General features: G+C 46.7%; 15 protein-coding genes across 15 annotated transcripts; 4 read left to right on the plus strand and 11 right to left on the minus strand.

Annotated features, from left to right (window-relative positions):
• Window positions 1–790: 790 nt before the first annotated feature.
• Window positions 791–3,110, plus strand: GUT1 (glycerol kinase). The gene has a single exon (XM_019128507.1). It carries the CDS (start codon window positions 1,111–1,113, stop codon window positions 2,917–2,919), a length of 1,809 nt encoding a protein of 602 aa, XP_018985937.1. The 5' UTR covers window positions 791–1,110; the 3' UTR covers window positions 2,920–3,110.
• Window positions 3,111–4,964: 1,854 nt separating this feature from the next.
• Window positions 4,965–6,368, minus strand: BABINDRAFT_160867 (MIP/aquaporin family protein). The gene has a single exon (XM_019128508.1). The coding sequence runs from the start codon at window positions 6,153–6,155 to the stop codon at window positions 5,172–5,174; it is 984 nt and encodes a 327-aa protein (XP_018985938.1). The 5' UTR covers window positions 6,156–6,368; the 3' UTR covers window positions 4,965–5,171.
• Window positions 6,369–6,895: 527 nt separating this feature from the next.
• On the minus strand, window positions 6,896–7,215 carry BABINDRAFT_160869 (uncharacterized protein). Its single transcript, XM_019128509.1, has one exon. The coding sequence runs from the start codon at window positions 7,175–7,177 to the stop codon at window positions 7,022–7,024; it is 156 nt and encodes a 51-aa protein (XP_018985939.1). The 5' UTR covers window positions 7,178–7,215; the 3' UTR covers window positions 6,896–7,021.
• Window positions 7,216–8,234: 1,019 nt separating this feature from the next.
• Window positions 8,235–9,413, minus strand: BABINDRAFT_166217 (uncharacterized protein; the record flags this gene model as incomplete). Its single annotated transcript, XM_019130405.1, has 1 exon — window positions 8,235–9,413. The coding sequence occupies one exon, from the start codon at window positions 9,411–9,413 to the stop codon at window positions 8,235–8,237; it is 1,179 nt and encodes a 392-aa protein (XP_018985940.1).
• A 625-nt stretch (window positions 9,414–10,038) lies between these two features.
• Window positions 10,039–11,447, minus strand: VMA13 (H(+)-transporting V1 sector ATPase subunit H; the record flags this gene model as incomplete). Its single annotated transcript, XM_019132607.1, has 2 exons — window positions 10,039–11,388; window positions 11,433–11,447. 2 exons carry the CDS (start codon window positions 11,445–11,447, stop codon window positions 10,039–10,041), a joined length of 1,365 nt encoding a protein of 454 aa, XP_018985941.1.
• Window positions 11,448–11,703: 256 nt separating this feature from the next.
• Window positions 11,704–12,318, plus strand: BABINDRAFT_60533 (uncharacterized protein; the record flags this gene model as incomplete). The annotated part of the gene is made up of 2 exons (XM_019132345.1): window positions 11,704–11,778; window positions 11,865–12,318. The coding sequence occupies 2 exons, from the start codon at window positions 11,704–11,706 to the stop codon at window positions 12,282–12,284; spliced, it is 495 nt and encodes a 164-aa protein (XP_018985942.1). The 3' UTR covers window positions 12,285–12,318.
• A 445-nt stretch (window positions 12,319–12,763) lies between these two features.
• BABINDRAFT_160871 (uncharacterized protein) lies at window positions 12,764–13,771 on the minus strand. Its single transcript, XM_019128510.1, has one exon. It carries the CDS (start codon window positions 13,695–13,697, stop codon window positions 12,828–12,830), a length of 870 nt encoding a protein of 289 aa, XP_018985943.1. The 5' UTR covers window positions 13,698–13,771; the 3' UTR covers window positions 12,764–12,827.
• Window positions 13,772–14,397: 626 nt separating this feature from the next.
• Window positions 14,398–15,216, minus strand: BABINDRAFT_166221 (uncharacterized protein; the record flags this gene model as incomplete). The annotated part of the gene is made up of 1 exon (XM_019130406.1): window positions 14,398–15,216. The coding sequence occupies one exon, from the start codon at window positions 15,214–15,216 to the stop codon at window positions 14,398–14,400; it is 819 nt and encodes a 272-aa protein (XP_018985944.1).
• Window positions 15,217–15,322: 106 nt separating this feature from the next.
• Window positions 15,323–16,360, plus strand: BABINDRAFT_125426 (ESCRT-II subunit protein). Its single transcript, XM_019126981.1, has one exon. The coding sequence runs from the start codon at window positions 15,389–15,391 to the stop codon at window positions 16,013–16,015; it is 627 nt and encodes a 208-aa protein (XP_018985945.1). The 5' UTR covers window positions 15,323–15,388; the 3' UTR covers window positions 16,016–16,360.
• A 13-nt stretch (window positions 16,361–16,373) lies between these two features.
• BABINDRAFT_160873 (uncharacterized protein) lies at window positions 16,374–17,433 on the minus strand. Its single transcript, XM_019128511.1, has one exon. The coding sequence runs from the start codon at window positions 17,295–17,297 to the stop codon at window positions 16,524–16,526; it is 774 nt and encodes a 257-aa protein (XP_018985946.1). The 5' UTR covers window positions 17,298–17,433; the 3' UTR covers window positions 16,374–16,523.
• Window positions 17,434–17,871: 438 nt separating this feature from the next.
• Window positions 17,872–18,801, minus strand: BABINDRAFT_160874 (uncharacterized protein). The gene has a single exon (XM_019128512.1). It carries the CDS (start codon window positions 18,685–18,687, stop codon window positions 17,905–17,907), a length of 783 nt encoding a protein of 260 aa, XP_018985947.1. The 5' UTR covers window positions 18,688–18,801; the 3' UTR covers window positions 17,872–17,904.
• Window positions 18,802–19,424: 623 nt separating this feature from the next.
• Window positions 19,425–19,859, minus strand: BABINDRAFT_166225 (uncharacterized protein; the record flags this gene model as incomplete). The annotated part of the gene is made up of 1 exon (XM_019130407.1): window positions 19,425–19,859. One exon carries the CDS (start codon window positions 19,857–19,859, stop codon window positions 19,425–19,427), a length of 435 nt encoding a protein of 144 aa, XP_018985948.1.
• Window positions 19,860–20,143: 284 nt separating this feature from the next.
• Window positions 20,144–21,313, minus strand: BABINDRAFT_160876 (glutathione S-transferase family protein). Its single transcript, XM_019128513.1, has one exon. The coding sequence runs from the start codon at window positions 21,129–21,131 to the stop codon at window positions 20,352–20,354; it is 780 nt and encodes a 259-aa protein (XP_018985949.1). The 5' UTR covers window positions 21,132–21,313; the 3' UTR covers window positions 20,144–20,351.
• Window positions 21,314–21,562: 249 nt separating this feature from the next.
• On the minus strand, window positions 21,563–23,092 carry BABINDRAFT_125394 (uncharacterized protein). The gene has a single exon (XM_019126980.1). The coding sequence runs from the start codon at window positions 22,768–22,770 to the stop codon at window positions 21,994–21,996; it is 777 nt and encodes a 258-aa protein (XP_018985950.1). The 5' UTR covers window positions 22,771–23,092; the 3' UTR covers window positions 21,563–21,993.
• Window positions 23,093–23,322: 230 nt separating this feature from the next.
• On the plus strand, window positions 23,323–26,709 carry AMS1 (alpha-mannosidase; the record flags this gene model as incomplete). Its single annotated transcript, XM_019131704.1, has 2 exons — window positions 23,323–25,389; window positions 25,426–26,709. 2 exons carry the CDS (start codon window positions 23,323–23,325, stop codon window positions 26,707–26,709), a joined length of 3,351 nt encoding a protein of 1,116 aa, XP_018985951.1.
• Between the last annotated feature and the right edge of the window lie 126 nt (window positions 26,710–26,835).

The raw sequence follows: 26,835 nt of genomic DNA on the forward strand, positions 1-26,835 counted from the left end.
AGGGCATGCCTATCGGATGTAGGGCAATTTGCTAGAATGTTCAAGGTCCTGAGATCAATGGATTTGGGGCCGCTTGAAATATCCATATGCTGAGCTAATACTCAGCTGAGACTAAATGCGCCGAAGACTAGCCTAAATAAGGTAGGACCGCAGGCTATTGCTTAAAAAGAAACGTCTATAGGGTACATAACCAGCGGATTCTCGTGACCACGTTGGCGCCTTCCCTCTGCTACACACTCTCATGTACGATTTGTCCGTTCCGAAACCATACCTCACACATTAGTGGATTCAAAAGTCAGAATCTCATAGGATTTTCCCCCGGGTCTCCACCCACAATAGGACAGGCCACAGTCTGTTTCTGGTTATGCGAACCATATGGACCTTGCATGTCACTGAAACAAGTAGGGGGTATGGAGCCACAGAACGATTCAAACATTATTCCGCCTTGTCCGCAGTGAATGCAAGGCCTTTTAGTTTGTCTATTCAGTATAGAGGCAGGCGGCACAAACCCCAGACCCCAGACCCCAGACCCCATTATTTTTTTTTTAAATTTAGAGTTTAGGAAGTGCGGAGAAGGTCAGCACCTAACTAGCACATGCTAATGCTAACAACTTACGATTACTGGCGCTAGTACCGGTTGCTGGATGACTTACATACCGGATAAGGAGTGCGCTCCAACAACGCAACGAGACGTTCCTGGGGGGTGCTGCACATACCTCCGATATTACCATCTAGCAAACCATCTCTGGGGGCCAATTCGTCGAGCTTCACTCAATTGGCCCGCCAGAACCAATTAGTCCTTTCACGTTAAGGATGAAGCAGAAGTAAGGTATCATTCTATATAATGGCCTGGTTACTGTGAGTCAGGTTGTATTTTAATGTTTCTTCCTGCACCGGAGATTTTCATACTCTCGGACTGCAGTGACGCTCTCTCTGGTGAATTTTTCCCCTCACGGTGATAGGCCATCCGGGGTAAAATACATAGCTGCCCCGAGCGTCGACGGCTGCCTGGATATAAATACGAGCGTGTTTGCTCCTAGTGTCTACTTCCTTGCTCACCAATATCAATTAATATTTTTGCATCTTTCTTGCTTTTGCTAATTGTTAATAATGTCTTTCATCCCGCTCGCCGCCTCTATCGATATCGGTACCACCTCCACCAGAGCCATTCTCTTTGCTAGAGATGGTTCTGAGATTGCTAAGCACCAGATCGAGTACACCACCTCTGCCTCTGTCGAGAAGGCCGCTAGCTCCACTCAAAAGGAGTCCTCTCCAACTCCGGTCTTTTCCGCTGAGGGTGTGGCTATCACCGCTGCCGACAACTTGGTCTTCGAAGACTCCAAGAAGCCATCCTTGTTGTTCCCTAACCCAGGTTGGGTCGAGTGTGTGCCATCCTCCATCTTGGCCGACGCCACACAGTGTCTTGGTGTCTGTATGGGCTCTTTGGAAGCGCTCAACAAGGACGCTGCCAAGCCATACAAGGTCACCGCCATTGGTATCACCAACATGAGAGAAACCACCGTCGTCTGGTCCAAGAAGACCGGTAAGGCGTACCACAACGGTATCGTCTGGAACGATACCAGAACCTCTGCCATCGTGCAAAAGAAGATTGCCGAGACCCCTAAGGATGTCCAGGAAAAGCTCAGAAGAATCTCCGGTGTGCCAATCTCTACCTACTTTTCTGCCTCCAAGTTGAGATGGTTTATCGACAACTGCGACAACGTCAAGGCTGCCTATGATAGAGCTGACGGTGACTTGTGCTTCGGTACCATTGACACCTGGTTGATCTTCCAGTTGACTAAGGAGCGCAGCCACGTCTCCGACGTCACCAACGCATCTAGAACCATGTTCATGAACTTGGACACTTTCAACTATGACAAAGAGTTGCTTGACTTGTGGGATATTAACCCAAAGAATATTGTCTTGCCAAAGATCGTCTCGTCCTCTGAGTACTACGGTGCTTTCAAGACCCCAAACTTGGCTGCCATTGGCCACCACTCCGACTTGCCAAAGGCCTCCTCCACCTGGTTGGATGCTCTTACTGACATTCCAATCTGTGGTTGTTTGGGTGACCAGTCTGCCTCTCTTGTCGGTCAATTGACTTTGAAGGCGGGTGCCGCCAAATGTACCTACGGTACCGGTGCCTTTTTGTTGTACAACACCGGCCCAAGAAAGTTGATCTCTGAGCATGGTCCTGTTACCACTCTTGGTTTCTGGTTCCCTGAATTGGAAAGTAAGGAAGACTCCCAGCCCCACTATGCTTTGGAAGGGTCCATCGCCGTTGCTGGCTCTGTTGTCCAGTGGTTGAGAGACAATTTGAAGATGATCGAAAAGGCCCAGGACGTCGGTCCATTGGCCTCCCAGGTCGACAACACGGGTGGTGCGGTTTTCGTGCCAGCCTTCTCCGGTTTGTTCGCCCCATACTGGGACTCTGAAGCCAGAGGTACCATTTTGGGTCTTACCCAGTACACCAATGCTTGCCACATTGCCAGGGCTGCCTTGGAGGGTGTCTGTTACCAGACTCGTGCTATTTTGAAGGCCATGGGTAACGATGCCGGTGCCAATGGTGACTTCATGGAAGACCTCCAGTCTACCGTGTCTCCATTGTCTGTCTTGGCCGTTGACGGTGGTATGTCCAAGTCTGACGAAGTGATGCAGATTCAGGCTGATATCTTGGGCCCATGTGTGACTGTCAAGAGATCTCCAAACGCTGAGTGCACCGCTTTGGGTGCCGCTATCGCTGCTGGTTTGTACAAGCACACTGTCTGGTCCTCGTTGGAGGATGTCACTAGCTCCATTGTCGGCGACGGTTCTAACAACGAGTTCAAGGCCCAGTTAGCTGATGACAAGAGAAGAGCTGGCTGGACCTTGTGGGAGAAGGCTGTCGAAAGATCCAGAGGCTGGTTGACCCAGGACTAAACTGGTTCTCCCTGATAGTGTATTATAGTTTATGTTAACGACATTTGTTTCTCTAACAGGCACTGCTGTTTATCCAGGTGTAGATTGAAATCCAAATGAACTTGTACGGTTATTAATTTTCTAGGGAGAGCTCGAGTTGCTAGCTGTGTATTTCAACTAAATATACGGAAATATAGAGGTTTCTTGCCCCAATACCGTGTAGTATTTTCTGCAGCTAATAAAGGCCTAAATACTTTTGTAAATCAGAGGGAATACGAATAACCAAGAGGTCATGATCGGAGCCCTTGAGGTCTATCTCTACTCGGTACAAGGGCAATCTATCACACGCTTACCAATCTAAACATGCGGGGTATATTGGTAAGGTTTTTGCTTTTCGTTTAGTCCAGTGGAAAACAAGGGGTACTTGGAGAAACAGGGGAAAGCGGGGGAGATGCCAATCTTCGGAGATGAAAAAGGAACCAATGTTGGGAAAGAAAAGTACCGGCTCACCTCCTCCCGTAAGATGCAATGTTTTTTAGTCTTTCGTATACCGGTTAGGTGAGACACAGGAGGAGGCTTCCAACGGTTTTCTGCACACCAAAAGTAGGTTTCAGTTTCGAATATAACGGAGGGGCATATCAGACTATCTGTCCTCTTGGGTCGGTTTGTTTTATGGATACAGTATTCTAAATAATTTTCGGTTGCGACAGTACAGAACTGAGAATATTTTGAACTCAGACTCCGAGGCTCAGCATATTCGGAGTTGAACTAGAGTGCGTCCAACCGCATGCAGTGATATTATGTAGGTGCTATTCCGTTGGTTTACCGGGGAGCAAAATACTGCGTCTCGAGATTTAGGTTTCCGGCACCAAGGGTGGGGCGACTATGCTATTTGAGCAACGCATATGGGGCCAGTAGCCTATTAAAACTAGACCTCATGCACCTTCCGACTTCCTACACCACCCCGGACATCACCGCGCCGCTATTTACTGGTTTAACGTATAGTTATGCCATATAGAATTTCGGCCCACAATCCTGGACTGTTTGCAAGAGCCCAGAAACTATTCTTTAGTGAGGATAGTTATCCATAAGGAGTATCAACAAGGAGCAAAGTTGGTACTAGTTCTATAACAAGAAGGGCTAATATATCTACATAGCACAAGTATCACATGCAAATTCTGCAGAACGCAAGAGGAGTTTCAACGTCCAACGACAAAAAGAAAAGAAAGCTGTCAGTTCCGGGCTCAAGCTCGGAGTTGAAATATGCATGCGGACCATTGCCTGCAAACAGGCAGCTGCCGCATGTGGAAACGTGTTCATGCATCCGTTCCCGAGAAGCCCCGGGGGACCCCTCGGTAGCAATATTTGGTATTTTTACGGTGTAGGCCTCGGTGGATATTCCTTCAAAAAAAATAGAATACTTATAAAGAGAATATATACACAAATAATGATGAAAGATGCTCTTTTGGCGTATCACCGTGTTCTCTGGTCACAAACCTTTAACTGGCCTAAGCGCAGGGTAATCCCTTGGTCTAGCATTCCTCAACCAGATATTTCTTTCCCCCCCGGTATTCCGTTGAAATACGCACATACTACCTGCCGAACGGCAGCCGAGGCAAAACTCAGCCCGAAAACAATCGTCTACACCGAGTCAAAGATGCAATCGTATATTGTTAAACATACCGGACCCAAGTTACAAGCATCATGGGGTGAAGTGAGGGGAAAACTGCAGCCCTGTGGAACGCCCCGTGGAACGCCCCGTATCGACGTTCGGTAACAATATTTAACTCTGGGGCCCCAGTTCTGGGGGAATACCTCTGCATATCGGAGTGGAACTTGCTGAAACATGTGCCATCTAGAATTGAAAATTACTTTATGCTGTGTGCTAATCATAATAAATATATCTCAAGCGAAATGCATCCCAGCTAATAGGATTTTATCAAGCGGTAGTACCCCCAGCTACAAAACATAATACAGTCATGTTACCATATACTACCTCCATAGGTCTCAGTACAAATCATGCAACCTTTGTAATTCTAGTATGACAACTAAAACAATACCTAACTAGCACATGAGTTATTAATTAATTAAAATGACAATTCATAAATAAACATATACAGGGGGCACCGAAGTGCGTATAAATGTAAATGAAAAAAAAGGCAAACATTAACATCCACTCGTCAATAGCATAACGGTAGGAAAGAGGTTCGTTAAGACGTAGAAAATCAGGATGCGCCACGGGCAATACGAAGGTATAGAATCTTCGTGAAAAATTAGGCCTGGACTGGAGCTTGCTTCTTGGCCGTGCGAGAGAAACCGAAGTTGCGCTTGTTGACTGGCGATTCCTTACCCTGGTAAATGAATAAGTCATACAAACCACCACCAAGTAATCCACCAATGATCGGAGCCACAACTGGAACCCAGGCGTAGCCATCATATACACTGAACATATCGCCACCGTAACCAAGGGCAACAGCAGCGACTCTTGGAGCAAAATCTCTGGCCATGTTAAGGGCGTAACCGGTCTGGAAACCGAAGGAACTACCCAACGCGTAAATCAAAACAAACAAACCCAATGGGAAAATTTCACCAGCAGGCGCGTTGTAAGGGTCGGTCAACGCAAAGATACCCAACTGCAACAAAGCAGTGGCGGTGAGCTCAGAAGCAAACTGACCTCTGGTGGTCAAGTATGGCTGTGGGAAAGTACAGAAAATACCAGCGGTAGCGGTTGCACCAGTCACGGTTCTGATACCTTCACCTTCGTAGTGGTTGATCGACTGAACATAGATACCGTACACAAGGAAAGCGCCGATGAAACCACCCAAAAGCTGGCCCAAAATGTATGGGATGACCTTTCTCTTTGGGAAGCCTCTATACACAGCAGCAGAGATAGTGACGGCTGGGTTCATGTGACCACCAGAAATACCACCCGAAACCATGTAACCTAACATAACAGCAGCGGCCCAAGAAAGAGCAATCACAGTGTAGTCACCAGCGGCACCTTTGGATAACTTAACCTGGGCGACAACACCGTCACCAAACATAACCAAGACCATGGTCCCCAAGCATTCAGCAAGAGGTTCTCTAAATCTGTGGCGGAATCTCAGGAAAGCGGTCATTTCTGTCTCTCTTTCTTCAGCGTGACCAGGATGATGAGTTTCTTCAGCCAAGCCGGTAGCTGGGATGGCAAAAGGATATTCATCGTGGGCTTTCACAGCCTTATCGTTTTCGTAAGTAGATGGTGTAATGTCTTCCATATTTGTTGTGGCTGATATGGATGGCGAGTCAAGTGTGTAAGCTGGGGGGGAATGCTCAAATATATAGAGAAGACAGAGAGGGGTATGTTTTTTTTTCCGGAGCTTTTTACCACATCTGCCCACAGCTATTGATGTACGAAATAGTGGAGAAGCGTATTCGGCAGGAGCTCGGAGATGACAAAGTTTTACATTAGTATAAGAATAGAATCCGATGTGGGACGAGAACGTGCATGCATGGGCAAAGGTGTCCTTTCCTGGGCGGCAAAAATATGGCGTAAACAACTCGCATGAAACTTTGCCGTACAGGAATCATACCGGGTGGTTTTGGGCACCGTACGTATTGCCAGGGTATGTGATAACCGGAAGAACAGTACCGTGCAGTTATCGGAGTCCCCTAAACCGGTCCTCCATCCCTCGGACGTACTACCGAAAGTTTAGTCTTGAATCTTGATCGGTCTACTTAACCAAAGTGGGGATCAAGTGGGATATAGAGCTAGCAAACACTGATACAAAGTTCCCTTAAAACAGATACTACCAAATCTGTCTCCTTCTCTAAAATAAAACAGCCGCCTTTACTTTCACTTGATATAACCCAAAGTTTTGGTAGATGTGGAAAGGGGTTTCCGGTCACCGAAAGCTAAAGACCAAAGCTTTGCTCTACTAGCTGCAAAGCAGGGGAGGGCTAAGTTTAGTAACGATTATAGGCCGGTGTAAGTTAAGGCGCTGATCATTTTACCCCTCATCGTTAAGAATACCCCAGAGCTTTGCCTATAGTGTACCCTTGTTCTCATGAATTGCATGTGATTTAGTAACTGGTTGAGGTACTTTCATTTAAGGGCACACCAAGTAACAATCGTTGTCAAAAGCTAGGTCGCACAAAGAATACCAGTAACATCTGAAAAACCTACGTAGTTAGCCGAGAAATCAGACACTTGGTTGCGTGAGATTCGCAACTCACGGGATATAGCGGCTGTATCACGCAATCCCGGCGTAAGAGGGGTATAGGGGTTAGTGGACTTCATGGCACCACACGAAGGAAGCTAATTACACCTTGTTCAAGGCACAGAAGACGCAAATTTTCGGCGTGACGTCCGCCGTGACCGAAACATGAAATCTTTCATGGGCCTAACCGCAGACTTTATTTTTTATTCTCTGGCATGATCTTTCAATGGCTCCATTAGTTTCGGCCCATGTGTTCGTCAGTACTGGATTAAATTAAAGAGGCCATTTTCCAAATCCACCAAATCAAAATACCAAATCATCTTTACTCATTGAAACAGCGCAAACCATATAGGACTGCCCAAATAAGAGTGGATAGCTTGAAAAAAAAGTAATGCGATTCCTGTGGGTCAAACACAAGACCTTCAAATTTTGAGTCTAACGCTTTCCCAACAGAGTTAAGGTCGCCAAGAGTTGGAACGCGAAAGAAGGGTTTGATCAGAGAACTTCCTTGGCTAATTTTGTGGTTCCTATGTGACGATAAGGACAAATCGACAACTAATCGAAGTCATTTTTATTCTGGGTTCACACTCTCCTATGAAAGTCAATTTACCGTCAGCTTGCTTTTATGTGGTCGAACTGCCTTTGTCTGATGCTGCCTGCTCATCTACCTATCAATGCGCCTTCCTTTAAATCTATTTTGAAACAGCAATGCGACAAAGGTCGTGTTATTTCTGTGTGCTTTATGCCTCGAGGGATGGTATCGCAGAAGACGGTATAACTTATGGCTCAGATTTGATCTCATTTGGAGTTAACACCAGTCAATAATTTACAAGGCAAAGAGGCGTGCTGATAATCATCTCTTGACGATTTGCTTGCTTCTGGGTATCCGCAAAGTATGCACTTTTATGATGATCAGCAGAAGTTCTCTCCACTTGTGAGCTAAAAAAATATTACATTAAAACCAAAACACAAAGGATACCTGCCCGGCGAGATACCCAGAACCAACCTCCATAATTGACTCGGACAATTGCCATGGAGGGCTGTGAAGATATAAATAGAGAGGGAAAGAGGAGACCCCAGAATATAAACGACACAGAGCAATATATACATAGAAACCCTCTAGGGTGATTATATGTATTAAAACCTGGTGTCCCTGTGATCGGTATATTCTTCCACCTCGCCCATATCCTCGTAGTCACTGTCGTCGTAATGCCTGGCAAATGTGTCGTCCGCGTCAAAGGTCCCCGATATCGAGCTGAGATCAAACTCCTTAACTTGGGTGTAATCCTTCTCAGACATGACTGGTTTGGTAGATCTGTCCACTGTGGGCGCACCGAGCTGCGGAATCTTTGTCTTAAACCGTTGATTAATCATACTGATCGATTTGTTCACAAATTCGTCAGCTTGCAACTTGACACCGTTGAGATCCTCTCTGAGCTCGTTCAACTCACTGGAAAACTTGTTGTGAAGCTTGGACGGGCTGAATACCTCACTTTCCCCGGAGAAGAAGCGCATATTTGTGAGGCTCTGTCTGGTACGTAAGAGCGGAGCATCTTGGCTCTCATTCTTGGTAAAACTCTCGCGCAAGTTCATTAAGCTCTTCTTTGGGCTGAGTGCCGATTGGGCTTTGCTGAAAAACTCGCCCATACCTTCCTGGAACTCAGGCTTCACGATTCTGAAATCTTTGCGCGAGTTCGAGAAACTGAGATTTCCGGCCTTTGGCTCGTTTGCGTATTCGACTTTCCCGATATGCGAATACTTGAGCTGGAGCTCCAAGAGCTCAAAGTCTACCTTTTTAGACCTCTCCTTTAAATCCAACGCCTCCTTCTGCTTGAGCGCTAACATCGCCATCAAGTGGTCCTCGGGGTTGAGGGCGTACTCATTATACACTTCCGTGTCAGACATGGGATCAGTGATGACTGTGGAAGTAGAGGATGTGCTGACACTTGAGTCCGTCGAGACGCCCCTCATCTGGGTGTTGGCATAATCCTGGCTACCTGCGCTTAACGCGATGGGATACTTTCCTAGATTACCCGTTCTGCGAATCGGGCTGCCCGTGTACGACGTTTGCGCGCCGGCCTCGTGGATACTGGGACCAAATAAGGCCAGATTCTTCTTCACAAGCGAGAGTTTTGCGAGCCCCGCGGTTTCACTGATAATCTTCTGTTTCGATGCACTGTGGTATAAAGAATGGCGGGGAGCGCTCCCAAGTGGGGTGGTATGGCGCAGGTGCGTGCTTCTTAAGGGTGTAGCTGGAGCTTTGCCGTTGTGGGAGGGCGAGTTCTCCTTATCTGCCAAATAGTCAGTCAGGTTCATCTCAGTTGGTATGGACAGAAATGGCTTACGTTAAATTAAGAAAAGAAAGTAGGTTGTAAAGATTAAAAATTATTTGATCAGGAGCAAATTGCTGTCGCTACATGCGTGCCCGCGGAAGGTTAGTATTTCCCAATCGGGAAGAAATGTAAACACATGCGGCAGGGTTCCAAATCAAGACAGAAAGAATGGTGGTGGGATAACTGAGAGGACAGATTCGATGAAGGGGAATCTAGGAGATTATTTAGAAGTGTGAATGTAAATTAATGGATATAATTATCGAACTATACGCGTACGCGTATGAGTGTAACGAAACAGGCGTCGAGCCTCTGACGTGGCTCGAGATATGAAAGTTAGACATTGTTTCCCTAGTACAGGGAACGCAATTGAGTACCATAACGCATACCACTAATCTTTCAATCCTTTACTTTTTTAGGCTATACTAATTAAGTAATTGTTAGTACTGGGGTTTTGAACTGTGTGGTCACGCTTAGCACCTACGCCATACTCATCACGGTATAAGGATATCATTTAGTCTACTCATCAGACCAAAAAGGGATAGATTCGAAACATCTACACCTCAGATCTGTATAAGGATACATATAGACATGATGTAATGTATAATTGCCTAGTTAAACGTATTCGCCACAAGCGCCTGCGTGGCCTTCAACGCCTCGTATCTCACCTCGGGGCTGCCGATGGTCATCAACTCCATGATAACGGCTTTGGCACCGGTCTGGGCAACAACCTTGCTCGCCTCCGGAATCTTGCTTACGACGCAGGTGACATCGTTCAAGATGATCTGGGGGTTGTAGATGCTGGACAAGTCGGTTCGCAACAAGGCCAAGAGGCGCTTGAACAACTGGAAGTTGTTTTCCTTGAAACGGAAGACGTTTTCGTGCCAGAACTCCTCAGAGGAGTGCGGCGGTGAGTTGGTCATCTTCCCCGAGTCCAACTCAAGGAGATACTCGTCCATGGAAGTCAACGAGACTAAGGCATTGTTGAGTGTTTCTGTCAAAGCAGCCAAATCGGCTACCAACTCCTCGTCACTCCATCTTCTCTCAGAAAACGTCTTCATCAACGGCAACACGTTGTTCAACAACAACACTTTGACAACCTTGGTCTTGGCCTCTGCGTAAGCCGCACTTTTTGGCGCCACAAAGTTATGCAAGATAGCGATCGCAAGACGCGTAATTTTCTCCTTGATAGAGTTCTTCGCAATGCCCGTCAACACCTTCAACACACCCTGATAGTGCAATGGCATCTCCACAGAGATGCGCTCGCTGAAGGTCAACAACCACACCGCTAACAACGTGTGGTACCGGACCTGCAAATCACCCTTGCCTGACTGGAGGAACGTTAATAACGGCGGGAAGAGCGTTGCATGGCTTTTCCAGTACACCTCGCGGTACTCTGGGAGCGTGAAGAGGTGTCTCAACAACTGGACAGCGGTTGCAACGCTATCTAAGTTGGTGGACGCCGCAATCGTCTTGCTTAACACATCCACAGTCTGTGCCACGTACGCGTGCTTAGTGTATGCGCGCTGCGCCAATAAAATGACCAAGTTGTACACTCCCAATACCTTAATAGATTCATCAGCAGAGCCCAAGAACTTCGTAAACGGCTCGTATGGCAACGTGTCTGCGTCGAGCGAGAGTTTTAACAACTCCTCGGAAAAGATGGGCACGCCGAGCAAAAGGTCGTTGGTCAACACTAGCAAAGACTTGAGCACGTCGTCGCGCTTGATCTTGTCTAATACAGACAACAACGTCGTTGCGTATACCGCGGGCGCCTGGTCGATAGCCGCCGCCTTCTGCTGTATAGTGGCTGCCTGACTCAAGGTCTTAATCTTGGCGGCTTCATCCTCGGTCAATTCTTTGGTGCGAGCAAACCCGTCCCACGCAATGGGTCTGTTGCGAATGTTGGACTTGATGTCCTCCAAGTACTCGCTATCGAGGGCAATTGTCTTAAAATTCGGCTGGGGTGTTAGTCCAAAACAGGGTTAATCGATTGGGTACTTACGTAGTCGGCAGTCATCGTGGGGATAGGCTTGATATATGGCAGAGAGCGAAACGATTCTCTTTATCATGGATATTGTTATCGGCGGCAAGGAGGCGCCGGGTAACGCGGGTCGCGCACGTCTTATCAATGGGGGAGCACACGCCTTTTTCAACGGGCGGTGCACGCATCTCGTTTGCAACAGACCTTTCGGTAGACGGAACCCTGGGCCTGCAAATGAAGATGGAAAGTTTGTGCAGAGCTGGGGTATATGAGTAGCCGGCTGTATCATATAATGAGCATAAATCCACAGGAACAGACCTACATTGAGTATCTCAACTATGACTGGGACTCGTGTGCAGACTTCCAGGTGCGTATTGGCATCTATCACCTCCAAGTCAGGTCGATAGGTGTGATCCAGCTTGTGATCCAGTTTAGTTGAACTAACACGCTTAGGAGGGCATTGCTGAGATTATGGAACAGTACCAGGACCAGTTGCAGGAGAATGCTATGCCCGGTGAGGTGAAACAGATCCTGGCTTTGGAGAGGGACCAGTTGATCAACCAGGCGAAGGTGTTCTTTTTCTGCTCGCAGACCGGCAACATCTTGAGCTTGGAGGACTACGAGGAGTGGAAATTGCACAACGGGAGTAAGCACTCACATGCCAAGATCATGGAGATTGAGGAGGCCGAGGCTCCGAAGGTGAACGCTACGAGCTCCCAAATACCACCGTATTCCTCTAACTACCAGGAGTTGGTGGGCATGATTACGCAGGGGAAGGAAATCCCGGGGATCATGCAGATTCCAGACACCGTTCTCGCCCACCAGGCCACTGAGTCTTCTGCAGCGCAGAGAAAGAAGCCGTGGGAGACCTAAGTAATGATTAATATACGAGTACATAACAAAGCGTAGGGTGTACTGCAAATGACAGTTTAAAACCCTAGATAAACCAATACTCTGATAGAATACTTGACCTCATTTCCTGTGGCAAAGTTCGTGAACAACACCGCCGATAATTTATTAGATGAATTTAGTTTCTGGTTCAACAATGATATAGCTATAACAGGGTATGCCACCCGAATTCTGTTTCTCAATGGTTTTCAGGTTCATTTCGTGAGAATATTAGGCTAGAGAAAACTCGAATGTTTGAAGCTCCCGGATTAATCCAAGCTGAATATCCTAAGACACTTGTACTCGGCTGGACTGGCATCAACGAAAATGGAAACAATCCGGGGTCTGCGAAAATCACAAATAGTAACCCGGAGGACGGAACTAAAATTCCGGTTTTAATGTTTAATTGTTGAAGTTATCGGTCCTGCTATGACATTTAATACGGTCTATTTAATCTACAAGCCCTTCAATGTAATCTATTATTAAAGTTAGTGACAGATAACCAGATCATTCACCATTTTAGCCCTCTTAGTGCAAGGTTCTCATTACCGCCTCAAAGGCAGCCAAGGCAGCGGCATTGGCAGGGAACGATCTCAAGATCGATGGCCCAAATCCTCTCACAAACCCTTTCAATCCTCGAGTTTCGTAGACCCACTTCACGGCGTGGATCCATCTTTTGAACTTTGGGTTCTTCACATCGTCAGTCATGATGACTTGCTTGACCACATCCGCTGGGTAGGCAAAGATCCAGAAGACAGAAGCAGATAATCCACCAGACCAGAAGTTGATAGCAGGGTTGGACAAGGACGTATTCGTCTTGAACCACTGGGTGAAAATCTCGTATGACCCCCACCAGAAGACGAAGTTGGTTCTGAAGATCATGGTGGAGCACAACCCCTTGTAGATCCCGCGAATCCCACTCTGTTTGATCAACTGCGACACACAGTTGACTGGCCCGGTGTATTGCTTCGTCTTTCCATCGTATTGGATCTGCAATCTTGCCTTTACCTGCTCTACAGGCGCGGCGACCATGCTCACGGTCAACCCGGACATGAGCCCGGCTATGCAATGACCACTCAACGGCAATTTTGCGTCTGACTTGAAAAAGTTCTCCTTCAAGAAGCGACGGTACGTATGCAAGGACCCCAACATCACACTGTCCATGATGACCCAACCGACCAACGGAGGTGTGCATCCCTTGTAGAAGCCTCGTAAACCTTCATTTCTCCAGGTTTTTAACACGCAGTCCATTGGACCCTTGAATCTTCCATCGGAGGTTTGCAATCTGACTTTGATGGTGTCAAACGGATGACCAACAAGATTCTTGGCCACACCGGAGAACATCCCCGCGACGAATCCGAGATAGCGGGGAGGAGGAGCGCTATGTTCTTGTGACATGTGATTTGTATGATGGGTTAAAATATAAGGTATGGCTCTGGAATCATGAAAGCTGGAAAGCCAAGAGGTTACAGAAATATATCTGTCATGAGTCAGCGATGGAGCTTCGGCCCATCATCCGGTAACGTCCCCGAGTTTTTCACTGTGCGGCTTGCGCTGCAGACGAGCGTTTCAGGGCCGTTCATCGGCGTGCACCATGAAAAGAGACGGACAAAAATACTGTTGAGTTAGACATATTGTTAAATGGCTTGGCGATGTTTTTAACTTCCATGGTCATAGCTCTTTTATTTTTATGGGAGGCTCGCCTTTGTCTTTCTAGTTTACAATGCATACGTCCAAAAACAATCATTAATTTTTAAATAATGCGTAAAATCAAAGCTCAGAAATCCGGTTAATGAGAAATTCCGGTTCTCTGAAGAATATAAGTATGAGAAGCAATCTATGATTTAAGCCAGCAAGGGATAACAGGTGTTGGGACCCTTGGCCACTTAGTGACACAACCAGAGGAATGAATAAGGCCTTATAGTACTCATTAAACAGAGTAACCTATAGGTCTTCCTCGGTCATTGATCTGGAGTGCTAAACGGGAGACACTCAAGGGAATGTCAACCTTATGGTACTTTGGTTTCGTTATTCTTAAAACTAAACTCCGAAAGTTGGCATTTAATCCGGCCTCTATAGCACCTTGTCTCAAATACCGCTATGTCTCTTCATCGGGCTCCTCCCCACAGAACAACACAATCTCACACAACTGTTCATTCGCGCCCCAGTCGAGCCCTGAAGAGGCGATGAAAGTTGTCAAAAACTCTGAAAGGATTGCGGTTCTCAACCTGACCTTTGCTAGCGATGCCTTGCTTTGCAACACGTCTTCTGGATGCAACGTCCTCTTTACGCTCTTGAGCTTCCGTCGCTTCAACTCTTTGTACTCGTCCATAAGCTTGTTTACTAGTTTCTGCCTAACGGCATTGGCGGCGACCAACGAAGCAACCTCGCCCTCCTTTTCGCCTCTGGCTGCGGACATGTGAGCGATGGTCTTTGCCAATTGGTCGCGCAACCTCAACTGCGGTACCACTGACATCTCTCGTGTCAGACTCAGGATTTCGTAGGGACCGCTCAGGTGGATAGCCTTCAATATCGGCATGGTGAGCGAGATGTTTTCAAGCACCTGGAGCCGCGTCTGGAGCATGTGCTTGAAAAAATCGATCGCTGCCACCAACTTTGTGCGTCTCGGGTCTTTGTCATTGTCTCCATGGAGTAGGACTACCGGGTCGACAGTGCCGAGCACTTTATCTAACTCATCGTCCAGAACGTCCTTTGAGTGCACCAACACCAACATCTCGTCAATTTTGGTCACTAAAGCGGCACAGGTCTTGACATACCGTCTCTGGAGCTGTCCGAGGGGCGAGTCGTCTTCAACGGACACTTCCGCCGCGGCATCTTCGTCAATTATAGGGATCTTCCCAGTCTCATACTCCGTGTATTTCTCAGTTTCAAGGCTGGGGAATGTCATATTCGGCATATTTATTAACCCCAACTCTGGAAAGTGACATGATGGTGTGAAAGCTGATGATGAATCGTTTGCTTGTTTACAAAAATTGCCCCGCGAAAAACGCGCGTGCGCCCCTCCAAAATTTTTAAAAGCCACCAGCATTTCTCAAACCACTTAGGTAAGTTCACACAATACCACCCTCATGACAGACGCGGACTTCAAATTTCCCCCAATATACAACTTTCCGCCGTTCTACACAAAACAACCAAATGAGACCACCTGGCAGTCACAGTCACAGCAGTGGATCGGGCTTGTGCTAGACTATTGCAAACAGAAGAGGATCTGGGTCTTGAACAGCGACGGGGTGCCTTTGTCAAAGAACGATAGTGAGCTCGATAGCGATGAAGAGGTTGATTCTCTCAGTTTGTTTGCTAACGAAAAGATACAGCGCAGCTTGAAGCGTGAGACGATTGGCGAGATCTACGCTCAGATGGTTACCGAGGGAAGCGCCGAGTACCTCTCCCCCGTTTCCACGTCGTTGTCCCGTTCGTTGAAAAAGGCCACGCCGCAGGATCAGAGCATAATTGTTTATTGGCGCAAGCCCGAAGATTGGGCCACGATGCTTCTTGAATGGGTCGAAAAGACCGGCCAATTGGGCGGCATTCTCACATTATACGAGTTGCAAGCGTCAGAATCGGTGAAATCGCAGCCGTTTTACAAGATCAATTCAACTGTCTTGGTCCGTGCGTTGGACGTGTTGGTGAAGATGGGGCGTGCCCAGGTGCTCAAAGAAGAGGGCGGTAAAATCAGCGGTGTCAAGATTGTTTAGAAGCTTTGATGCTGCTGGAATATTGTCACAGTTTACTGTTGAATATGAGCACCTTTCACCCACAGTTCAGGCTGTATCTTACCAGGAGTGTTCCGATATCAGGCGAAAGTACCTAAATTGGAATAGCTCAACATCGCCAAAAAGATTATTTCTCTATAAGACCATCTGGGATGATACAGAAGCATGGCGGCTGCAAACGATGCTACTGGAGCTCAAGGTTTCACCAGTTTACCAACATGTTTCTGTTATATAAGCCTGATGTTAATAGACATTAATATTTGGTAAATGCCTCCAAAATTGGTTTGATAATCTCAGATAGCTGGGAGAATTTGTAGGCGATTTTTGCTATGTTCTAGGTCGAGTTTAAAGCTTGTGTATTAACTACACGATTATGATGTAAACAGCATCATACCCGGTTTAGCCGATAAATACTAATATCGATCATAAATCTGCCAGCCCCCAGAGAAACTACGACTGTATTTTCAGATTCAAGACAATATTTAATATGCTACACTTTGTAGATGGACATTCTGTCATACCATCCCCTCAACCATCCATCTGTAATCAACTCAGTTTTTCCGCCTGAATACTGCTGGTACGATGTCACCGCCCAAAAAACCAAACTAAAATAATGAAGATCCGCGTAGCTGCAATGGTTGCCAAATAAATACTCTCCGCTTTTCAAGCAACTCAACTGCTGTGGCGTAAAATCCTTAGATGTGAATCCTTCAAATTCATTAAGGAACTTCTGTGCCACGGTCCATTGCTCCTGTATAGCTTCCGGGTCCTTCAAAATTTGGGTAATGTCTATCTGAAACCTCGAGTATATGTCACGGTAGCATTGGAGATCCGATTCTAGTAAAATATTGTAAGTAAACGCACCAACGATACCAGCGGTCGCCTTGTAGACAGATGGTGCCATCCTGTTAAGCGCCTTGGACTCGGCCAACGCATCTATGCTAAAGAAAACGCTTGGTTCAAGAGTAAACTCCTTCTCCAAGTACTCCACTATTTCGTCGCTCCCCATGACTATGCAGCCTTTGTGGCTAATAGCAGGCAACGTATAGTGAGGGGCATCGGGCCATGGCTTCCCTCCTGCCTGTTCGAGCATCCCCGGAAAATCCATGTATGTGACGAACTTGGTCACAAAGGGAATACATCTGAAATTCAAGACCGAGCGGACTTTCATGGTGTTGGGAGACCATTGTGGTTGCGGCAACTTGGAATTCAAATCCCAGAGGACCAATTTATCGGTGGTATCAGCGGCCTGGAGATGGGACATCTCAATTCGCGGGTATAAGGATGTTTGAGCTATTAGCAAAAACGCAGTTGTGGTATATTATACCTGGCATTATTTTACTCGAATAGCGACTGGTGGCAGAGAGTGGAGGGCCGGTTTGAAGATAGTGGCAGGAAGTGTATGCAAACAATCTTGGATTACTAATGCGCTGCAGATTCCGATGTTAAATATGCACAGTGATCTGCCCAGGCCTTATGCCACGTTTTGGACATGTCTTTGAAACTTTCGTCATGACTCAGAAATGTCTATATTGCCCAGCGGGCCATTTTGCAGCTTGACTTCTGGTTAGAACTTTCAAGCCCTAAGCCGGTTTGTATAAAGGTCGGATGGAGTTCAACAGGGTCCAAACTTTCGGGCTTGGCAAGTGCGTCAAACTGTTTTTGTATGTTCCTTTCATCGATTGACATAACTAAAAGGCTGGATAGATCAGTCACTAGTCCTTGGGAGTGGTATATACTCTGGTCTGGTTCAGATTTATAATGGAAAGCCACTTAACTTATCAGGCGATGAAAAGGCCAAAAAGCCAGAGATTAGCTTATAAGGCTATTTACTATGTTACGTCATGTATTCATTTAAAAAGGAAAGGTGACTATAACCTAGGCGTGGTGTTAGAACTGTAAACGAGCATTCTGTTGTACCACGCTTTCAACCACTCATCGGTGACTAACTCGGAGGTTCTACTCTTGTCTTGGCTGTACCCGATTAGGACCCAGAAGAGCAAGCTGAAGTAAAGCAAGTCTGCATAGCTGCAATAGTCACCAAACAAGTACTTGCCGCTCTTCAAGCGGCCTAACTGCTCAGCACTGAATTTCTTGGAGGTGAAGCCCTCAAAATTATTATAAAAGCGTTGAATCAGATCCCATTTTTCCAGGACCGCCACTGGGTTGTTCAAGAACTTTGGGATATCAATAATTCCATCTCTTTCGTCAAACTTCCACAAAAAGTACTTTTGGTCGACATCCTCCATAATACTAGAAATGAAGGCGGCAGTAGTAGGGCCTATGACAAAAAAGATTCTTGGCACAAGCTTACACATTGCCTTAGACTCTTCCAATGCTCCAGGGGTAGGGTAGACGCTTCGGGTGTGTGGGAATTCTTTCTCCAAATACGCAACAATTTGGTCACTGCCCATGATCGTCTTCCCTTTGTGAGAGATGACAGGTAAGGTGTAGTGAGGGGCCCGCGGCCAAGGCTTGATCCCCTCCTTCTCAAGCAACGGAGGGAAGGCAGTGAATGGGAGAAATTTCGTAGTATAAGGAATCCTTTTGAAGTTTAAGACCGATCTGACCTTCATGGTGTTTGGCGACCAAACCTTAGTTGGAAGCTTAGAGTCAAGGTCCCAGAAGACCACTTGGTTAGGAGTTTCAAGCATGGTTTGAAATCTTTGGGGACAAAGTTGAGAGTGTCTACTACGTTGTATTAATGAAGAGAGAATTTGAATAGACCCAAGGGGCTATTGTACTTCCGATGGTAAGGAAAATCTCGTCGGAGGTAAGGGCGTTACGATATCGCCCTGTGTTAAATATAATGCGGGGAAGGAGCTCGTTCAAAAGCCCTGCACAAAAGGCCAAATCGCGTTCATGCAGACAGCTTTGGTGTCCCTAAAAAAAACTTTAAGTTAATATCGAATATTAGTGAAATAATCATAATTGCGTTACTAAATTTTACCATACTAGTGTATACCCTTCTGTCCTTCCGCCAGTTTCTAGGAGATCTCGGCTGAATTTTGGCCCCCTTGGATCCTCCAACTATACTATAGCAAAAGGTACCAATTACCAATTTCGTTAGATAATATCAGGGTTACCGTACGCCCGTTTAGGTTACTAATATGCTACATGTATTTGGGAGCTATCTTGTATAACTTTCCTTAAACGAGAGTGGCGGTCTTATTCAGGTAGAAAAACGCTTTCTGAATTATAAACCTTCAAGGCTATCAAAGGTACAATACTCTACGCCACTCTTTTCTGGATTGAATATATTTAGTGGGTATATCTGGAAAACTTATAACTTCGAAATCGTATTGAAGCTGTAAACGGCCATCTGGTTGTACCACACTCTCAACCATTCATCAGTGACTAACCCGGAGGCTCTACTCTTGTCTTGGCTGTATCAAATTAGAACCCAGAAGAGCAAACTAAAATAAAGAATATCAGCGTAGCTGCAATAGCCACCAAACAAGTATTTACCGCTTTTCAAGCGGCCTAACTGCTCAGCGCTAAAGTTCTTGGAGATGAGCCCTTCAAAGCCATTGAAAAAGCGTTGAATCAGAGTCCAATTTTCCAGAAGCGCTGTTGAATCCGTCAAAAGCTTTGGGGTATTAATAATTCCATCTCTCTCATCGAATTTCCATAAAAAGTACTTATGGTCGACATTCTCAAAAACAGTGAAGGCAAAGGCTTCAGCAGTAGCAGCTTCAACCTCAAAGATCTTGGGCATGAAACTACTCATAGCGGATGACTCTTGGAGTCCTTCAACCGTAGGATAAACGCTTGGATATTGCGGGAACTCCATCTCTAAATAGGCCACAATTGTGTCGCTGTCCATGATCGTTTTCCCCTTGTGAGAGATGGCAGGTGTAGTCTGGAGCTTCTGGCTACGGCTGGACACCCCCCTTTTGGAATATAGCGGGGAAGACGGAGTAGGTGAAAAATTGGGTTTTGTAAAGAATACCTCTAAAGTTCAACAAAACTCTGGTCTTCATGGTGTTTGGAGACCAGATCCTACTTGGCAACTCACAACTGATATCCCAGAAGACAAAATGGTTATCAGTAGCGTCAAATATTGTTTAAAGTCGTTGATAATGGTACAAGAAATATGGGGAGGAGCGTTGGATATATCCCGCACCAAGATTCGTGCAAGTATTCTGATCCTATCTACAATTATGCTCACATGTGAAAATTATCTTTCTGGGGATTCTTCGTATATTCATTTACGAAGCCCCAAAGGGGATGTGCATCGTGTTTAGACATTTTTTTATCTTGGAGCTGAATTGAAATACCTAAATTTTCTATACTTTCACAGAAGTTGTGGCCCACCTCACACAGTGTAAATGGACATTCTAGCCCACCAGTCCCGTAACCACTCATCGGTGATTAACTCAGAGGTTCTACTCTTGTCTTGGCTGTACCCAATCACAGTCCAGAAGAGCAAGCTGAAGTAAAGAATATCAGCGTAGCTGCAATGGTCACCAAACAAGTATTTACCGCTCTTCAAGCGGCCTAACTGCTCAGCGCTAAAGTTCTTGGAGGTGAACCCTTCAAAGCCATTGAAAAAGCGTTGAATCAGATCCCAGTTTTCCAGAATCGCCGCCGGGTCGTCCAAAAGCTTCGGGATATCAATAATTCCATCTCTTTCGTCAAACTTCCACAAAAAGTACTTCTGATCGACATCCTCCATAATACCGGACACAAATGCCCCCGCGGTCGGAGCTGTGACACCCTCCAAGGTTGGAACGAGGCTGCACATCGAGGTAGCCTCTTCCAAAGCCTCAGGAGTAGGGTAGACGCTTCGGGAGTGTGGGAATTCCTTCTCCAAATACGCAACAATTTGGTCACTGCCCATGATCGTCTTCCCTTTGTGAGAGATGGCAGGTAAGGTGTAGTGAGGAGCTTGTGGCCATGGCTTGACCCCCTCTTTCTCGAGCAACGCAGGGAAGGTGGAATAGGTGAAAAACTGGGTCTCAAAAGGAATCCCCCTGAAGTTTAAAACGGCACGGACCTTCATCGTATTTGGAGACCAGATCTTTCCTGGGATTTTGGAACTGATGTCCCAAAGAACAACTTGGTCGGTGATAACGGTGGTCTTGGCGTCTGACATGGTTTAATATCGCTGATAAAAAAAGTTCGGCAAGAAGGTTCAAAGAGGGGATGAGGTTAAGGGGTTTTTATAGCACAACTGCAAAAGGAAGTTCAGGACAAGGATTCCGCAATTCCGCGCCTCCCACCAGACATGCTGTGCAGGATATAATGTGGGGGTGGGGTTCTGTAAGAGTCCCGCACCACGGCTCATCAGGAGAATTGGGTAAATATACACTGGCCATTTTGAAGAAAATAGCTCCAAGCTTTGGGGATTTTTGTTTCTCGTAAACTCTCGAAGGTAGGGTTAACACATGGGGTTTTGCTTGGCTCGGGGTTTTAAACTTACATGCCGGAGTATATCTCACCAGGTAAATAGCTTCGAGAATCGTGTGCAATTGTTCCTGATTCCTAGAAGTATACCGCCGGGGGAGTAAAGTGACACAGCTCAAGATACTCCTTGAGCTTTGTGATTCATGAGCCGTACTTAATTTATCGGCACTCTTCGAGTTCAGACTTGGTTTTTCAATCAACTATAATGCGCTCGTTAAGACTGGGGTATATTTTTGTGACGGTACTCTATTACACCCATGCCTTACCTCTGTTATATACGTCACCAACTAGGCACCTTTTTGTATAATGGTTTACCCAACTGAAGGATTTCTGGGGCTTTCTAAATTTGCATAAGTTACTTGCTGGCTTTAGCCATTGGTCATATCCCATTTATTTGTTGTCCTAGGCATCCAATCCACTTGAATAGTCTAGCATCGTAATTTTCCCCTCTCCAACAGCACGATTACTGCACTAGTAATCGACGTATGTTGGAAAGGCTCGTGCTCAATCACATCTTGGCATATTCTCTGAGCTACTGCGCTTTATAATGCTCATACGCCGTAGATGGACATCTTGTTGTACCACTCTTGCAACCACTTGTCGGAGAAGAACTCAGAAGTTCTGGTCTTGTCTTGGGAGTAGGCCTTAATCACCCACGAAAGGACACTGAAGTAATGGAGATCGGCATAGCTAATATAGTCGCCGAACAAGTATTTTCCGCTCTTCAAGCGATCCAACAGTTCCTGTGTAAAATTTTCGGTGGTGAAGCCTTTAAATCCGTTAACAAAGCCCTGTCCTTCGGCCCAGCCTTCCGCAGTGATGGCAGGAGAGTTGATGAGCTGGATAATGTCAATATTTAATCTGCTTTTCAGCTTGTTGATGAAGTACTCATGATCTATATCAGGGATGATTTGAGAGATGAAGGTCATGGAGCAGGCAGTAACTCGCTGGTACACGGATGGTATCATCTTTCGGAGGCCATCAGACTCAGTCAAGGCTTGTGGGGTAGGGTAGACACTTGGATTCTGTGGGAAAGCTTTTTCCAAGTAGTCGGTAATTTCGTCGGAACCCATGATAGCGTTACCGTCGTGGGAGATTGCTGGTAAGGTGTAGTGGGGAATCTCCTGCCATGGTGGTATGTTCAACTTCTGCAAGATCAGTGGAAATTCGGTGTAAGTGGTGAATCGAACTTCGAATGGAATACCTTTGTAGTTGAGTACGGATCTGGCCTTCATTGTTTTCGGTGACCATTGCTGAGGGTCGTCCAACTTGGAGCTTAAATCCCAGAGAATAACGGGGTTCGTGATGGTAGTCTTAGCGTCAGACATATAGAGTGAGTGGAATGAAAAATAAAATATTTGCAAAAAAAAAGATATTGTAAGACGAAAATCAAAGATATTTGTAACTCTATATGAAAGGGGAAGGATGAGAGGTGAGACACCTGTCTTGGTTATGCACCTTAGAAAGAGGCTTTATAGAAACCCTCTTGTAAGCTAAAGTCATTTTCTTTAGTCAACCAAAGCTACAATTCTTAATCCTACACACGATCGGTCCAGGATTTCCCGTCACTCTATCCTATAGAGTGACCCACAGTCTCTATGGACCAACCATCGGTCACTTATCCATAATCAGTATTATATACAGGACAATTCCCCGCATTAGCATTACCCTTTACGGCAATGAGATTAGCCCCTGAATGAGCAAGCTTCGCCCCTTAGCAAGCCTTCTGCCACTCAATTTTTGTATTTGACACACTGACACGTCAGACAATTTCTCTATTTAAGGCACTAACACTGACTTTTTTTTCTAAATTTTACTCAATTGCGCCACGGAAAATTATTTACCGCCGTCTTGTATGCTCTAAAACCCAAAAAAGAAAAATGACAAGCCAAAACGATTCTGGCTACGCCATTTACAACAACACCCCTAACTTCCATCCGGTGAACAGCATTTATGAAAACAGGTTGCGCCAGTTCATTGACAAACATGGACAGTACAAAGACTTTAATGTGCCCAAGTTTTATGACCAGGAAAGAATCTGGAACACTGCGGGAGACGACACCTCCGCAGGATTTGTCAACTTGGGAGTCTATGCGGTGCCACACCTCGATCGCCCGTTGTTCCGGGATGTGGTTCCGCACGCAGAGTTCACGCCTGCGTCCAAAGGCCAATCCTTTGGACCCAGCTGGAAGACGTTCTGGTTCCAGGTGGCCATCTGCATTCCCTCGAAATGGATCGAAGCGCAGCCAGAGGAAATCCACTTTGAGTGGGATTGTGGTAACGAAGGATTAGCGTACAGCGAGGACGGCACTACTCTCAAGGCGTTCACTGGAGGTGAGCGCATCGAGTTGGCGCTCCCAAAACACCTCTGGGTGAAGGAGCAGACCCACACGTTCTACATCGAAGTAGCGTGCAACGGGATGTTTGGAAACGGTAGGAATGGAAGTGATATTGCCCCGCCTGACGAGAACAGATGGTTCAGGTTGGCCACCGCAGACCTTGTTTTGCCAAACTTGGAAGCCAGACGTTTAGGGGTGGATTTCTGGATCTTGAGCGACGCCGCGAGAGAACTTCCGTCCGATTCCTGGCAGAAGCACAAGGCCAGAACGGTTTGTAACCAGATTATGAACGCGTTCAACCCGGAAGATGTGGCTTCAGTGGCTACTTGCCGCGAAATCGCACAGGAAATGTTGGGAAAAGACATCAATTCCGATGCGGTGTACCACAACCACTTGAAGAACTCGCCCCAGGCAGTGGAGGTGGTGGGAATTGGCAACTGCCACATTGACACTGCCTGGTTGTGGCCGTTTGACGAGACCAAGCGCAAGGTGGTAAGATCGTGGACCACGCAGCTTGCAATTATGGAAAAGTACCCGGAGTACATCTTTGTGGCGTCGCAAGCACAGCAGTTCAAGTGGCTCAAGCAGTACCACCCGGAGACGTTTGACCGGGTCAAGCAGAAGTACCGCGAGCAGCAGTTCTTCCCCATTGGGGGCTCCTGGGTAGAGCATGATACAAACATCCCGAACGGGGAGTCTTTGGTGCGCCAGTTCCTCGTGGGTCAACGTTTCTTCTTGGAGAACTTTGGATTCCAGTCTGACTGTTTCTGGCTCCCAGACACGTTTGGCTACTCGTCACAGATTCCGCAGTTATGCAGATTGGCCAACATCGACAAGTTCCTTACCCAGAAGTTGTCCTGGAACAACATCAACAACTTCCCGAACACCACGTTCAACTGGATCGCCTTGGATGGCTCCCAGGTCTTGGTCCACATGCCGCCTGCCAACACCTACACGGCGGATGCCAACTTTGGCGACGTGATGCGGTCCTTGCACAACCACAAAAACTTGGAAAACGACCACCAAGGCATGTTGTTGTACGGGAAGGGCGATGGTGGTGGCGGGCCATCGGAGGAGATGTTGGAGAAGTTGAGACGCTGCAGAGGGTTGAGCAACACTGTGGGATTGGTTCCTACCGTTCAGGTAGGGGCCACCGTCGATGACTTTTTCGCCTCTGTCTTGGAAAGGACCAACAACGGAAAGGATTTGGTCGGCTGGAACGGTGAGTTGTACTTTGAGTTCCACAGAGGGACCTACACGTCGCAGGCTGATATCAAGAAGTTCATGCGTTTGGGCGAGGTCAAACTCCACGATTTGGAATATGTGGCCTCCTTTGCCTCGCTCCGGGGATATACCTATCCCCGCAAAGAGCTTGAGGCATTGTGGGAGGATCTTTTGCTTTGTCAGTTCCATGACGTCTTGCCAGGAAGCAGTATCGAGGATGTTTACAAGGACGCCAAGCCTATGCTCAGAAACGTGATTGACAGATGCGATGAGTTGCTCAAGAAGGCATTGACGCATATTGGAGGAGGTAAGGGTGCAAAGCCTGCTATAGAAGATGTGACCTTTGTCAACACGTTGCCATGGGCCAGATCTGAAGTGGTTGAGGTGCCAAGGGAGGCTGTTTTGGGGGCTGGGGCTCAGTCCTCACCAGAAAAAGCCTTGGTGTACGTCGCCAGTGATGAAAGCGGTTCTGTCAGCACTGCCCAAGCGGATAGTATTAAGTATCCAGCTACGGTTTCTCGGACATCCGGCAGTACTTTTGTTTTGGACAACCAGAGACTCCGGGCTACGCTTTCCAATGGTATCTTGGTCAGCTTATACGATCAGCTCAATGACCGCGAGTTGATTGACACTCAGACTGGGACAGAAGGTAAGGATTTTGTCTCTGCTGATTTAGTCGGTGGGAACCAATTCGTCGTGTTCGAGGATACCCCATTGAGCTGGCAGGCATGGGATACAGAACTCTTTTCCTTAATGAAGTACAAGCCGTTGGCATATCCTACCACTTTTGAAATCTACGATTCCGGCCCGTTGAGATCCTCAGTCAAGGCTAGCTACAAGATCAGCGAACACTCTTCCATGGACGTTGTCATTTCCTTGGATGGTTTACAGTCGCTTGAGGGTGACTTGTCGTTCTTGCGCTTCCATTGCGACGTGGATTGGCATGAAGAGTGCAAGTTCCTCAAGGTCCAGTTCCCAACCACCTTGAGGACCTCCCTTGAGGCTTCTTACGAAACGCAGTACGGGATCACCCACAGACCAACCCACTGGAACACTTCCTGGGATGTGGCAAAGTTCGAGGTTATTAACCACAAATTTGCAGATTTATCCGAGTTTAACTACGGCTGCTCTGTGGTGAACAACGGAAAGTACGGGTTCTCTATTCACGGGAACGTCATGAGACTTTCCTTGTTAAGAGCACCAAAGCAGCCAGATGCCCATGCCGATATGGGGAGACACGTATTTGAGTACGGAATCTACCCTCACAGAGGCGCCCTTGGCATGGACACTGTGAAGTTGGGCTACAACTTCAACTACCGCATGGACGAAACCTTGATGCTTAGTGGGCCTAGGATTACGGAAGCTGCTGGCTTATTGAATTCCATTTCTTTGGAAAGCAGAGACCAGAGTTTGATTTTGTCGCACGTCAAGAGAGCCGAGGATGATGCGGATGTGACTACCCATGACTTACCTTTGCAGTACGAGGGACACAAATCGTTGATTCTCCGCGTCTATGAAGCTTTGGGTGGTTCCTCCCGTGGGATTTTGAACATCTCTGGTTTGAACGTAGCAAAGATCGTAAAGACTAACCTCTTAGAGGAGGACCTCGAGGAAGTGACGGTTGAATCTACGAAGGACGGTGCGACAGCAAAGATCAGTTTGCGCGGTTTTGAAGTAGCCACATACAGAGTTGTTTTGAAGTAGTTTGGTAATTCCTGTGTTTCTGGAGTCTCCCAGAATTAGCGCGAGTTCTTTTTTCTTTCCTCTCCCTTTTCAATTGCGTTTTTCATTTCCGGTTTTTGTAGTCAAAAGTTAGCTTTATACGATGAC

Source organism: Babjeviella inositovora, assembly GCF_001661335.1.
Source record: "Babjeviella inositovora NRRL Y-12698 unplaced genomic scaffold BABINscaffold_4, whole genome shotgun sequence".
Lineage (NCBI taxonomy): Eukaryota > Fungi > Ascomycota > Pichiomycetes > Serinales > Babjeviella > Babjeviella inositovora.

What these genes read in the sequence shown, in the direction of transcription:
- BABINDRAFT_160873 (XM_019128511.1), bottom strand. Translation starts at nt 17,297, where the DNA reads ATGTCCCATCTCCAGGCCGCTGATACCACCGATAAATTGGTCCTCTGG.
- BABINDRAFT_160867 (XM_019128508.1), bottom strand. Translation starts at nt 6,155, where the DNA reads ATGGAAGACATTACACCATCTACTTACGAAAACGATAAGGCTGTGAAA.
- GUT1 (XM_019128507.1), top strand. Translation starts at nt 1,111, where the DNA reads ATGTCTTTCATCCCGCTCGCCGCCTCTATCGATATCGGTACCACCTCC.
- BABINDRAFT_125394 (XM_019126980.1), bottom strand. Translation starts at nt 22,770, where the DNA reads ATGTCTGACGCTAAGACTACCATCACGAACCCCGTTATTCTCTGGGAT.
- BABINDRAFT_160869 (XM_019128509.1), bottom strand. Translation starts at nt 7,177, where the DNA reads ATGAAGTCCACTAACCCCTATACCCCTCTTACGCCGGGATTGCGTGAT.
- BABINDRAFT_160871 (XM_019128510.1), bottom strand. Translation starts at nt 13,697, where the DNA reads ATGTCACAAGAACATAGCGCTCCTCCTCCCCGCTATCTCGGATTCGTC.
- BABINDRAFT_160876 (XM_019128513.1), bottom strand. Translation starts at nt 21,131, where the DNA reads ATGTCAGACGCCAAGACCACCGTTATCACCGACCAAGTTGTTCTTTGG.
- BABINDRAFT_125426 (XM_019126981.1), top strand. Translation starts at nt 15,389, where the DNA reads ATGACAGACGCGGACTTCAAATTTCCCCCAATATACAACTTTCCGCCG.
- BABINDRAFT_160874 (XM_019128512.1), bottom strand. Translation starts at nt 18,687, where the DNA reads ATGCTTGAAACTCCTAACCAAGTGGTCTTCTGGGACCTTGACTCTAAG.